The sequence below is a fragment of the Myotis brandtii genome, unplaced genomic scaffold (genome assembly GCF_000412655.1).
Source record: "Myotis brandtii unplaced genomic scaffold, ASM41265v1 scaffold29, whole genome shotgun sequence".
Taxonomy (NCBI): domain Eukaryota; kingdom Metazoa; phylum Chordata; class Mammalia; order Chiroptera; family Vespertilionidae; genus Myotis; species Myotis brandtii.
The window spans coordinates 3348757-3362545 of NW_005361075.1; the positions used below are offsets into that span (position 1 = coordinate 3348757).

Consider the following 13789-nt stretch of genomic DNA (forward strand, 5'->3'; position numbering starts at 1 on the left):
AGGAGGAGAAGGGGAAGTTTTACTCAAGAATTCCATGTTCACTATAGAAAAACCAGAAAATGGAAATGTACTTGTGTGAAAACGATAACAAAAAAAGAACCACAAAGGGAAAACACCCTTGGCATTAAAAGGGATTTTTCATGTTACCTATGCCAACCTTCCAGTCCATGTAGGAATTCCTTCTCTACATTCCTAACAGCCTCTATTTCCAGGAATAAGGCATCCACAATTTCCAAAAAGCAAACCATTCAATTATTGCACAGTTAGAGCCCTTGTTAGACCCCAAACTGGTTCCACCCAGTGAAGCTAGAAAAATTTAAGTTTCAAACCTAATTCTATATCCATGCCCTCCTTTTCAATATTTGACAACTGCTACAGATGTTGTTTTATCAAGGCCAAATAATTTTAGTTCCTTCAGCTGCTCCTATATAACATGTTGAAAATCATTTTCCAGCTAAGTCTCCTTACTTTGAATAGTCTTCCCACCAAGAGCTAATACAATCGTAGTCTGTATTTCCAGAAGTTTCATATAGAACACGGGAGGTGGCAGTCCCTGTGTTGAGCATTTGTAGAAGTCACAGTAGTTTCTAAACCTGTTTATGTATCAGAATCATCTGGAGTTTTTATTGAATCCAGATTCCCATCTGGTATCCCTAATGATTGAGTGAGTGGACAGGATAGAGCTCCAGAATCCATTTAACGAGCTGCCTACATGGTTTCATGCAGCCAGCCTATCATGAGACTGTGGAATACTGTACCCATTTCTTTTTCATTTTAAGTTATGAAACATTTTGAGCACAAAGAAAAATAAATAAAACCACCTATGTACCATATACCAAGAACCAATAGATGCTAATATTTTGCCGTATTTGTTTCAGAAATCTTATTCAGTAAGAATTAAGTTACAATACATCAATGTCACCCATCCCTTTCCTTTTTCTCCCCATCAAAGAACACCATAAAATTGTGTATCATTCCCATATATTGCTTTATTATTACTACATAGCATTGAGATATTGTTATTGTTTTGTATTCTTCCCCATCTTTTAAAAAATATCTTTGTCAACAGTATTACAGATTTGCCCCCCTTTTGCCCCCCATTGCCCTCCTCCCACCTGTATCCCTGGAATAAATCCCACTTGGTCATAGTGTATGAACTTTTAAATATATTGCTGGATCTGATCTGCTAATATTTTGTTGATGATTTTAGCATCTACGTTCATCAGGGATATTGGTCTGTAATTCTCTTTTTTTGTAGTGTATTTATCTGGTTTTGGAATTAGGAGAATGCTGGCCTCTCCGAAAGTGTTTGGAAGTGTTCCTTCCCTTGGATTTTTTGGAATAGTTTGAGGAGGATAGTTAATAGTTCTTTGAATATTTGATAAAACTCCTGTGAAGCAATTCAGGCCAGAACTTTTGTTTGCTGGGAGTTTTGTTTCTTGATGAGTCTGGATAAAGGTTCATCAATCTTGTTTATCTTTTCAAAAAAACAGTTCTTAGTTTCATTGATCTTTTGTATTGTATTTTTAGTCTGTCATTTATATCCATTCTACTTACTCTGGGCTTTTTTTGTTGTTCTCTGTCTGAGTCTTTAAATTGTATGGTTAGATAGTTTTTTAGAAGTTTTTCTTTTTTTTTTTTTTTTTTACATAGACCTGTGGTGCTTTGAAGTTCCCTCTCAGGACTGCTTTTGCTGTGTCCCATAGATTTTGGCTTGTTGTGTGTTCATTTGTTTCCAGGAAGTTTTTTATTTCTTCATTGATCTCATTGGTAAGTCATTCATTGTTTAATAACATGCTATTTAGCCTTCATGTTTTTGAATGTTTTTATTGTAGATGATTTCTAATTTCATGCCAAGATGCTTGCTAGGATTTCAATCTTCTTGAACTTGTAGATGTGTTTTGTGTTCTAACATGTGGTCTATCTTTGAGAATGACCCATGTGCACTTGAGAAGAATGTATATTCTGCAGCTTTGAGGTGAAATGTTCTATAAATGTCAATTAAATCCATCTGATCCAGTGTGTCATTAAGGGTCCCTATTTCCTTGTTGATTTTTTGTCTGGAAGATCTATCCAGTGATACGGTGTTAAAGTCCCTTACTATGATTAAATTGCAGTTGATATCTCCCTTAAGGTTTTCCAGAAGTGTTTTTGATATATTTGGGTGCTCCAATATTGGGTGTATATCTGTATAACAGGGTTATAGCCTCTTGTATACAAGTGGCCTTCCTTGTCTCTTATTATACCCTTCATTTTGAAGTCTATTTTGTCAGGTATCAATATTGCTACCCTGGCTTTTTTTTTTTCTTTTTTTTTTCATTTCTATTTACATGGAAAAAATTTTTTCCCACCTCTTCCCTTTTATCCTGTGAATCTTGTTCTGAGGTTGGTCTCTTGTAGACAGCATATAAGTGGGTCATGTTTTCTTATGCATTCAGCTACCCATGTCTTTTGATTGAAGCATTTAAGCCATTTACATTTATGGTTATTATTGATATTTTTTTGTTGCTGTTTTTATTCTTTGTGCCTGTGTTCCTTTCTATTTCTTCTTCTTACAACAGTCCCTTTAGCATTTTTTGCAGTGCAGTTTGGTGGTAATAAACTCCTGCAGCCTTTTTTTTTTCCTGAAAAACTCTTTATTTCACCTTCTATTTTGAACGATAGCTCTGCGGGATGGTCTTGGATTCAGTCCCTTGCTCTTCAATTACTTTGTATACTTCATGCTACTCTCTTCTAGCCTGAAGTATTTCTATTGAGAAAGCTGCTGACAATCAAATAGGAATTCCCTTGCAGGTAACTGTCTATCTCTCTCATACAGCCTTTAAGATTCTGTCTTTAATGTTTGCCATTTTATTTTTCCTTTTTAAAAATTGATTTCAGCCCTAACTGGATTGGCTCAGTGGATAGAGCGTCAGCCTGCGGACTGAAGGGTCCCAGGTTCGATTCCGGTCAAGGGCATGTACCTTGGTTGCAGGCACATCCCCAGTAGGGGGTGTGCAGGAAGCAGCTGGTCGATGTTTCTCTCTCATTGATGTTTCTAACTCTCTATCCCTCTCCCTTCCACTCTGTAAAAAATCAATAAAATATATTTTTTAAAAAACTAACTTCAGAGAGAGGAAGGGAGAGAAAAATACAAACATCAGTGATGAGAATCATTGATTGGCTGCCTCCTGGGCATTCCCCACTGGGGATTGAGCCGACAACCTGGGCATGTGCCTTGACCTGGAATCGAACCCTGACCACCATTAACCACCATTAACCAATGAATGAGCTACACCAGTTGGGCTTTAATGTTTGCCATTTTAATTATGATGTGTGTTGGTGTGGGTCTTTTTGGGTTCATCTTGATTGGGACTCATTTCCTGGACTTCTATGACTTTTCCCTTCACCAAGTTAAGGAAGTTTTTTGTCATTATTTCTTCAAACAGGTTCTCTATTCCTTGCTCAGATTCTTCTTCTGGCACTCCTATGATGTGGATGTTGTTAGGTTTCACGTTAATTATTTTTCCAATTGCTGCTCTGCATGTTTTTTTTTCTACCTTGTCTTCTAATTTGCTTATTTGGACCTCAGCTTCTTCTAGTCTACTGCTAATTCCTTCCATGGTATTCTTTATATCAACTATGTAATTATTCATTTATGCTTGTTCTCACGAAGTTGTTTGAGCACTCTTATAACCTTTCCTTTGAATTCTTTACTTGACAAATTGTTTGCCTTCATTTCATTTAGTTCCTTTCCTGGCAATTCCTCCCTTCCTTTCATTTGGGAGTTGTTGCTGTATCTCCCCATTTTAGTAGTCTGGTGTCCAGGAAGGGGGGCACTCCACTGGTCAAGGGGGCCAGGCAAGTCAGGCAATCTGCTATCCAAGAAGGCTCCACAGGTCAAGGGGGCAGGGCAGCCTGGCTCTCAGCTTGATGAGGGGGTGGGTCGGGCACTGTGATGATGGAGGAGGTGGGGCAGGCCCAGAGAACTGGGCTCTGTGTTGGCCTAGGAACAGGGCAGGCTTCTCCGGGGGCCATACCAATCAGGATACTGGTTTGCTACAACCCTCCCCTGGGTCTGGGGGCACTGGGTCCCAGCGGTGGGGCTTTGGGTGCCTGTATGTGACGTAGGGGTGCTAGGACATGGCTGCTTCCCTGCCAAGCCTCCACAAAGGTTTGCTCTCCAATCTCAAGCAGAGAGCAGCTCCGCAGTTCCTCCATCAGGAGCGCCCAAACTGCCTGCCTGCAGTTCCCACATTGACCAGCAGATGCCCGCCCACACACTTACTCACACTTGCCTGCAGTCATGCTGGTTTTGTTGGTCTGTTCTTGATAAGACTGTGAAAGGTTGTTCTTTACCTTTTAAGTAATCTGCCTAGTAAACAAAGGATTCTGAGTTTAACAAAATGCCTTTAGCAGGTCTTTGATTACTTTTTAAAAAATGGAGGGTTTGCAGAACCGGTTTGGCTCAGTGGATAGATCGGCCTGCGGACTCAAGGGTCCCAGGTTCGATTCCAGTCAAGGGCATGTACCTTGGTTGTGGGCACATCCCCACTGAGGGGTGTGCAGGAGGCAGCTGGTCCATCTCTCTCATCGATGTTTCTAACTCTCTATCCCTCTCCCTTCTTCTCTGTAAAAAAGCAATAAAAATATATTTAAAAAAAAAAAAAAGGAGGGTTCTCTATTAAAAGAGTTAAGGTTTTTAAAAATAACTATGTTATTGCCCTAGCTCAGTGGTCGGCAAACTGTGGCTTGTGAGCCACATGCAGCTCTTTGGCCCCTTGAGTGTGGTTCTTCCACAAAATACCACGTGCGGGCGCGCACGTACAGTGCGATTGAAACTTCGTGGCCCATGCCCAGAAGCCGGTTTTGGGCCTGGGCGAGTCTATTTTGAAGAAGTACTGTTGATATTTGACTCTGTTGACTAATGAGTTTGCCGACCACTGGCCTAGGGTTGTCATTGTGAAGTGGGTCCCATGCAAAGAGTCAGCAGGTGGCATGTGTACCTACCTATATAGTTTAAGTTTAAAAAATTTGGCTCTCAAAAGAAATTTCAATCGTTGTACTGTTGATATTTGGCTCTGTTGACTAATGAGTTTGCCGACCACTGCCCTAGGATATTGGTCCCAGGTCTGGAAATGGGCAGAAACCCAATACATCCCTATAGATCAACAGCTCCTACCAGTGTACACAGCTCTCCTCCAGGTAGAGCCTCTCATAAAGGAACGACATACCATGGTAAGATATGTCTTATCTACAGCTGGGTTTTGAGAATACATTTCATCTCACCTCTGCCATGGCTCAAACCCCCACTGTGAGTAAGTGGCACATCTATTTGCAACAGAGGAGCACTGTGCCTGCCAGCCCTATGTCTCTAGAAATGTGGGTGCTACTCTGTAGAATATATAGATCCTCCAAATGCTCCCATTCCTGTACCTGTGGTGCCCCCTGAGGCCTGTAGAGAGGGAATGAGGGGGATTCCTGCTGACACCTGGTATACAGATGCCTTTAAACAGGAACAAACTGTAGCAGCCACAAGCTGAACTCAGAGCAGTTTGGCTGATGATCACTCATAAGTAAGGGTATATGTGACTGAACTCAGTTCAGGCTCCTCCATAAACTCTCAAGAGCTCTTTGCCACATCTACTGCGAGGATGAAGACCATTCTGGGCAATCAGACTGTGGACATCACTCTGAAGGGACGCACAGTTATTGTGAAGGGCTCCAGAGGCACCCTGCAGAGGGACTTCAACCACATCAATGTAGAGCTCAGTCTCCTTGGAAAGAAAAAGAGGCTCCGGGTTGACAAATGGTGGGAAAACAGAAAGGAACTGAAAACAGTTCGAACTATCTGCCGTCATGTACAGAACATGATCAAGGGTGTTACACTGGGCTTCTGTTACAACGCTCACTTCCCCATCAACGTCGTTATTCAGGAGAATGGTTCTCTTGTTGAAATTAGAAATTTTGGGGGCGAAAAATACATCCACAGAGTTTGGATGAGGTTAGGCGTTGCTTGTTCAGTATCTCAAGCCCAGAAAGATGAGTTGATTCTTGAAGGAAATGACATTGAACTTGTATCAAATTCAGCTGCTTTGTGCAAGCCACAACAGTTAAAAACAAGGATATCAGATAATTTTTTGGATAGTATCTATGTTTCTGAAAAAGGAACAGTTCAGCAGGCTGATAAGATCTAAGTTGTCCAGCTATAGAAACACCGGGATGCCAAATGATTTGTCACACCTGTTTGTGAAACTATTAAGATGTATAATAAAAGCCTCATATTGAAAAAAAACCAACTTTCAAGATTCTGGTGGGCAGGTGGAAGATCTACTCATTATGCAGCCACTTAAGAAAAGCCCCTTAAGTAAGTTCCCTTGCTTAGTAAACCTCCCACCTACTAATGTGGAGTGGTCTACCTCTTTCTTTGGTCTCTCTTTGCCCTCTGTATCCAGGGGCCAATTTGCAAACTAACAGACCATTCCTGTCTTACATGTTTTTGCCTCGTATATATATTTCCATTTTGTAACAAGGTTCTAAGTAAGCTGATTGCAGCTGACTTTTTTTTTTTTTTTTTTAATAAACCTCTGCTTCCTCCCTGCACATTAAATTTCCAATTTTCAGAACAGGCCAATCTCTTTTTTATCACACAACCTACCTTTGATTACACTTCCCTCAGCCTAAAAAGCTCTTTTCCCGCCGTATATCTCACAAAATTTATCAGATTGGTGGTGATCTAAATGACATCTTTTATGAAGTATTTCCCACTCATTCCACCAGGCAGGAATGACTACACCATACTTGTAGTTCTCTCATAACATCAAACATCTTACTGCAGCCTGGAGGGGCTCAGTGGTTGAGTGTCGACCTATGTACCAGGAAGTCACCAGGTTTCGGGCTTGCTCCCCAGTAGGGGGCATCAGGAGGCAGCCAATCGATGTTGATGTTTCTATCACTGATGTTTCTCTCTCTCTCTTTTCCCCCCTCTCTAAAAAAATCAATATTAACAAAAATCTTACTGCATATGTTTCTGTTTCAAACACAGCGTTTCGCCCTGTCTCCTATTCCTCCTACCCATCATCTAGTCATTAGTTCTGTCAGTTCTACCACAAACTGTCTCAAATACATCCACTCCAAAACTATCCCACTTCCCATGTGAAATCACCCATATCATTCCAACAGCCTTCTGTCAGTTGGTTGTACTACTTCCAGTTTTCCATTCATTCAACAATTAATGATACTAATCTTGTATTGTCACTTTGCTAGGCCCTTGGATCAGAAAAAATAATACATGGGCCGTGCCTTAAATAAACTGGATTTCTTGCCAGGCCAGTCAGTGTAGCTCAGTGGTTGAGCATTGACGGTTGACTGATGAACCAGGAGGTCATAGTTCAATTCCTGGTCAGGGCACATACTCGGTTTGGGGGCTCGATCCCCAGAAGGGGCTTGCAGAGGAGCCAAACAATGATTCTTTCTCATCATTGATGCTTCTATCTCTCCCCTCCTCTCTGAAATCAATAAAAAAATAAACTGGATTTCCAACAGGATAAGTACTGTAACAGAGGGTCAGTAAAAGGATGCCACAGAAGAAAAACTTAACCTAAAGTCTCGGGGTAGGGGGAGAGTTGGAGAGAAGGTAATTAGATCAGAGAAGGCTTCCAGGAGGAAGTGGGGACTCAAGTATATGAAGGAGTTATGCAGAATGTAGAACAATGTGTTTCAGCAAAGGGACACATAGGAACAAAGGCCCAGAGTTAGGAATTTAAAATTCCTAAAATCTGTAGTCCTCCTTTCATATTGCTATTATAGTTAGCTCTCTAAAGGTAAATGTGGAAATCTAATACTTTGTCAAAAGATAGGTCTAAATTCTTCTTTAGCACAGCAACTTTGGCCCTTTATAATCTGGCTCCAATCTGTTTTAATAATCCCCTTCTTATATACACACATGCTCCCTCTTTATATAGTTTGTTTTTACACAGCACCACTTGAAATCATTTGGTATTATAGCACACGCAGGGTTTGGTTTGATATGAAAGGACTCACCTATAAGATGGGCGTCTTGCTAGGATCCCGTGGGCTTTCTGTGAGGAGCCTATGCTATCAGATGAGTCCTGAGATTCTTCACTTTCTGATAAAGATGATACCTAAAAAACAGAACTAGATTTACTATGATGAACAATGCAGGTGGAAAAGAATTTGATTTTTACTTTTAGAAACAATGATTTTGTCTCCTACTACCCAAATTTACTTGTCAATTAATCTAAGGCCTAAAAGAAATAAATAAAAGGAAATGGAAAGGAGAAAGTTTATTTCAAGAAGCCAAACTAATTAAGGGAACATATAGTGCAACTAGCTCAGAACTAAGAAGAACGTCTATCCCAAAATAAATCAACGCTATTTTACAAGAGTTGTAAAGACCAATCTCTTATCTCCACCCTATTTCTATACTGTTGCACATTACTCAGAGGTGTTTTTTTCAAACATGCTATCTGACTTGGATTCTGGACATGTTAATTTTGAAATACTATTAAGTATCCAACTAATATCTCACTATTAGATAATGACATTGAGGAGATTACTGAATGTGCAAACCTGTAAGGTAACAAGTCTGGACTACATATAAATTTGGAAGTCACAGCTCTTTAGATAGTCCTTAAAGCCATTAAAACTGGATAAAAGCTCAATCATGGAAAAATATAGAGAAAAGGACCAAGAACAAAATCCAGGAATACTAACGGGAAGAAGGGGAGGAACCAGCAAATGAAACAGAACAAGCCATCAGTGAGGTAGGAGGAATACTCAGTGAGTGAGATGTCCTTGGAAAAGTGGAGAAAACGGTGTACTGAGGAGGAAACAATGATCAACCATGTCAAATGGTGCTAACAAGTGAAGTAAAACAAGGACTGAAAACAGACCATTAGATTTAGCAAGGTGGAGGTCAATGGCAAGGGCAGGTATAAACATGTGCTACTTAAAAAAATCTGTAATAACTTTACCTCACTTCACAGTTAAACGAGTTAGTAATACATGTAAAGCACTTAGTGCATGGTACACAGCAAGCACACATTAAATGTTAACTAGTATTAGTAACAAATCTTTTAAAACTATGTCAACACAATAATCACATGCAAGTTTTAACTTACGATAATATCTACAATTAAGAAAACAAGTTATTTTCAATTTTTAAAATGTATTAAATTTCCCAACACTTGTCCAAATTTGCATCGTTATATCTGACTTCACCTTCATTTAAAAAAATAAAATAATCCAAACAGGCTTCTAGAAAGGACATAACAAATTTACTATCTACAGAAAGTCTTCCCTAATTATTTAGACTTAGATCTTAACTTTCCAGAGAAGCTTGTTTTACATTTTATAGTTGTTAAATACAAGTTCTAGTGTACAACTACTTATTTATATCTTACATTGATTATTTTTTTGATAGAAAAGAAAGAACTGGTCACAACTTATAATAATTAAGAACTAATAAGAGTAACAAGTAACAAAGTAATGATTAGATTAAGAAAAATCTCACTTTTTTGTTTCCATTTTTAATCTAAACCTTTAACTGTTTTCACTGTCCCTAAGTTTACTCCATGGAAAGCCTCTCACTGAACTCAAGTAAGAAAATAATTTCTAAGACTAAGATTAAGTATTTCTCTTTAATGACAGCACTAGTAAATAAGAGTAAAACCTTCATACAAAAACTCAAAAATCCAATCAGCAGCCACCTTTCATGTACAAAAAACATAAAAATGCAGCTCCTAGAGCTGACAACATTGCCAGACACCATATATTCAGAAGGGAAAATGAGCATTTCTTCTAGGACAGCTGCTTCTAAAAATGAGAGATGTCCAGAGGCATTATGGGATTCACAGGAGCCATAAGATAAAATAGGGAGAAAGAATAGAAAGAATAGGAGCCCAGGATGGCTCTTTCCTTCCTACTGTTGTCAGGTGTTAATATGAAGGTAGATGTAAATAAGAACTTTCCTCTACTAAGAGAGAACTTTCTTTTATCTGACCTCCATAAAGCATAAGGTAGGTACTTTCTTACTTTATAAGATGAGTGCTAACATTAACAGCCTTGCTTCAGAATTCTCATTTTTATGAAGGATAGATACCACTACTGATAATTAAAAAAAAAAAAGGTGCTTTCCCTGAAAAAATTAATTTCCTTAAGTTCTAAGCAATAATTTCCCCCAAAAGTATCTTCTATTTTCACCAGATAGTATATATATGAAACTAGAAATTCTAAAACTTTTCTATTTGCTTCATTTGTTTGTCTAATTTCCTTGACTTTATATCTTGGTTTATAATATAGTAACTACACAACTTCAATGTGTCTGAAGACTCAGGGTATAAAAGTCCCCTCTCTCAACCACTAAGTCTTTGAATTTCTGTACCGTTTGCACGTGTGGTGGGTGAATTACAGAAGACTGAGCTGTCTGGATGACCCCCTGAACCTGTACTTGCTCTCCAGGAAGAGGTACAATTGTCACTGGCGCAGATCCTCTTAGTGACATCTAAGAACAAATAAAAATTCAATTAACAAAATATATACTGTACCTATGCACATAAGATAGCTGAGTTCTTAACACTGGAAAACACATTTGAGAGCTTATTATATTTAACCACACCTATTAACCGAACATTAGGCATCTTCTATGGGCCGGAGACTGCACTAGGGGGTTAAGAGTACAAACTAATTACAACCATCAGAATAAGAGCTATCATATAAGAGGAAAAAGGAAGAGGACTGTAGTGTGGGAGCAAAGAAGACATGGTACTTCATCTGGGTTTTGAAGGATAAACAATTCCCTGTAGGTGTGTATGGTGGAGAGCATGGGAAGGTATTCTGGACAGAGGAATTGACTGTGCAAAAACACAGAGGCTTCTTTAGAATTTGTTATTCTTAAGAGCTCTGTTTGAAAACCAACCAAGAGCCAAAAGGGAGAGAAATACCAACTTTGGGCAATGTCTTTAAAGAAAAATAAGATATTTCAAGTAAATAAATGAATCATGAGATCATAATTTATTTCTGGGGAAATTAAATGGGGTTTCATGGAAATACAATAAAATGCTAAATCAAGAAAAGCCCACCCATTATCTCTCAAGGCTTTCTTGGACAGATTCCTCTTTCAAGAAGCTTTCTCAGATATTAATAAAGATCTCTCGCCTTCCTCTAGACTACTCTGGCCCATACCATTCATTTTGGACTTAAAATCACAAAAAAACCAAGTTGCTTCTCAGGTCCTGAAAGTCACCTTCCCGACTGCTCCCGTCTGTATCAGGTCCCCAAACTATGCCTTATTCTCTTTCATTAAAGGCCTTTTCCCCTTCCCAAGATTGGATTAAATTCCAATCTATCATTACCCCAAAATGCCCAAGTCATGAAATTCTGAATATAAAATTTTACCTAGCTACTGAGCAATGCAAGTTCTCAGCACAAAGGAGGAATCCATCCTACCCCAACACACACAGTAAGGACATGACCAAATTCTAGCTCAATGTCTATAAGCTCAAGGTCATGTCCCTAGGATGACCACCAGCCCCTTAAAATGCAGGCCCAAGAAAGTTCAATGCTGCAAAAGAATTTACTGTTTGTTTTAGCCAAAACCTGACTATAGGCCCTTGACCTGATTTTCCTTAGACCATTTACTTTAGAAAACTTGCAGTTATAAATCCTTTCTCTGATCCTTAACAGGAAATCCTTCTACAACCCAGATATGTCTTTCTCAAGGATTTCGGGACAATCCCTTGAAATGTAATCACCAGGAAGGATAGGGCTCTTGTCTCCCTGTCTCTGTGGGAGGGTAGGAGTCTAACTTTGATAAGCACCAATTAGTAAAACAGATGCCTTCATCACAAAGACCAACTTCCCTACCTAACACCTAGCACACCCCAGTGTTTAAAAAGGTTCCCACCTTTTGATTCAGCAAAGTTGAGCTCAATTTATGCTGGAGTCTTTCTTCCCTACTACACTAATCTGAATGAAATCCATCTTGCTGTCTTTAACAAGTGTCCAGCTTTGTTTCGCTTTGATAGTACTCCATAAGGGGCTACAGAAACCAAAGGGTAAAAATAAACAGAATTCACAAATCTTAAGGGTCCAAATCTAAAAACAAAATAAAACAACAAAGAAAAACAACAATGACAGAACAACAAACAATAGTCCCCTTACCTTTCAGACTCCAACTGAAGCCACTCACTCAACTAATGGGGAAAACCTTAATGGGATTAATTTACATTTCTAAAAGAATAAAAGCAATAATTTCTCCAGGTTTCTGGCAATCTTAGTGATTTTTATGCAGACTATGCGTCTGGCAGGCAGAAAGGGGGAAAAAAGCACCAAATTTTGTTTTAGCTTGCAGTTATCCTTCCCCCTTACCACTGTTCTAACCTCAAAAATACAAAATGCTCATTACTCAGGCTCCCAAAGCCTGGTGTCTTCCTACCCTCACTCTCAAAGGTGATCATCTAAATCCTGAGATTTCTCTCAAAGGAGCACGAAACACAGATGACTGCCTCCACTCATCACTTTTCAGCACTAACCGAGCTTTCTGCAATGATGAAACTATGTCCGAACTATCCAATATGGTAGTCAATAGCCACATGTGAGTATCAAGCATTTTAAATGTAGCTAGTGTGACTGAGGGACTGATTTTAAATTTTATTTAATTAAAAATTTATTTTTTTAGAGGGAGGGAATTTGGGAGGGAGAGAGTAGATAGATAGATAGATAGATAGATAGACAGACAGACAGACAGACAGACAGAAACCAAGTTGCCTCCCCTACATGCCCTGACAGGGAATGAACCTGCAACCTTTTGGTGTATGGGACAACACTCCAACCAACTGACCACATATCTAGGTTATAGGTTCAATCCCCAGTCAGGGGACATATGGGAGGTAACTGATGGATGTTTCTCTTCCTCTCTCTCTAAAATCAATAAACATATCCTTAGGTGAGGACTAAAAAAAGAAAAAGATTCAAATGACCCTTGGACATCCAGGAATTACACATAATAAAGCCTTAAAATGTACTGTAGTAAAGAATTCACACTCGCCCTAGCTGGTTTTGCTCAATGGATAGGGTGTCAGCCTGCAGACTGAAGGATCCCAGGCTTGATTCCAGTCAAGGTCACATGCCCAGGTTGTGGGCTCAATCCCCAGTAGGGGGCGTGCAGGAGGCAGCTGATCAGTGATTCTCATCATTGATGTTATAATCTCTCCCCCTTCCTCTCTCTGAAATAAAATTTTTAAAAAATTCACACTCAACAGCATGCTCTTAGGAGAATCACAAAACCATATTATCTCCTATACAATTATTCACTTATTAGTAAACTCAAATGTACTTAAAAAGAAAGCCTTAGCCCTAACTGGTTTGGCTCAGTGGATAGAGCGTTGGCTTGCGGACTGAAGGGTCCCAGGTTTGATTCCGGTCAAAGGCATGTACCTTGGTTGCGGGCACATCCCCAGGAGGAGGTGTGCAGGAGGCAGCTGATCGATGTTTCTCTCTCATTGATGTTTCTAACTCTATCCCTCTCCCTTCCTCTCTGTAAAAAATCAATAAAATATATATTTAAAAAAAGAAAGCCTTATTTTACTATAAAAACCAGTACCACTTGCCATAACTACAGGGTTAACTATAAAAACAAGAGGAAAAATGTTTTTATTAAATATTATCTTTTTGAGAGAAACCAAGATGGCGGCATAGGTAAACACCGGAGATTGCTGCCGCAAACAACCACTTCAAAAATAAAAGACGGAACAGACATCCCCCAGAACCACAGGAAGGCTGGCTGAGG

The 13789-nt window shown here is 39.3% G+C and overlaps 1 protein-coding gene across 3 annotated transcripts in view; it reads right to left on the reverse strand.

Moving 5' to 3' along the window:
• Positions 1-13789, reverse strand: part of ATF1 (activating transcription factor 1) — a 58947-nt gene that overhangs the window by 15828 nt on the left and 29330 nt on the right. The window contains exons 3-4 of one of the 3 annotated variants that reach the window (XM_014542139.1): positions 10385-10504; positions 8023-8123 (exon numbers count right to left, since the gene is read on the reverse strand). In XM_014542139.1, coding sequence (XP_014397625.1) covers positions 8023-8123; positions 10385-10504 — 221 coding nt within the window. Of the gene's footprint in view, positions 1-8022; positions 8124-10384; positions 10505-13789 lie in introns of those variants that run through there. The other 2 variants (XM_005869264.2, XM_005869265.2) reach the window with 2 other exon arrangements.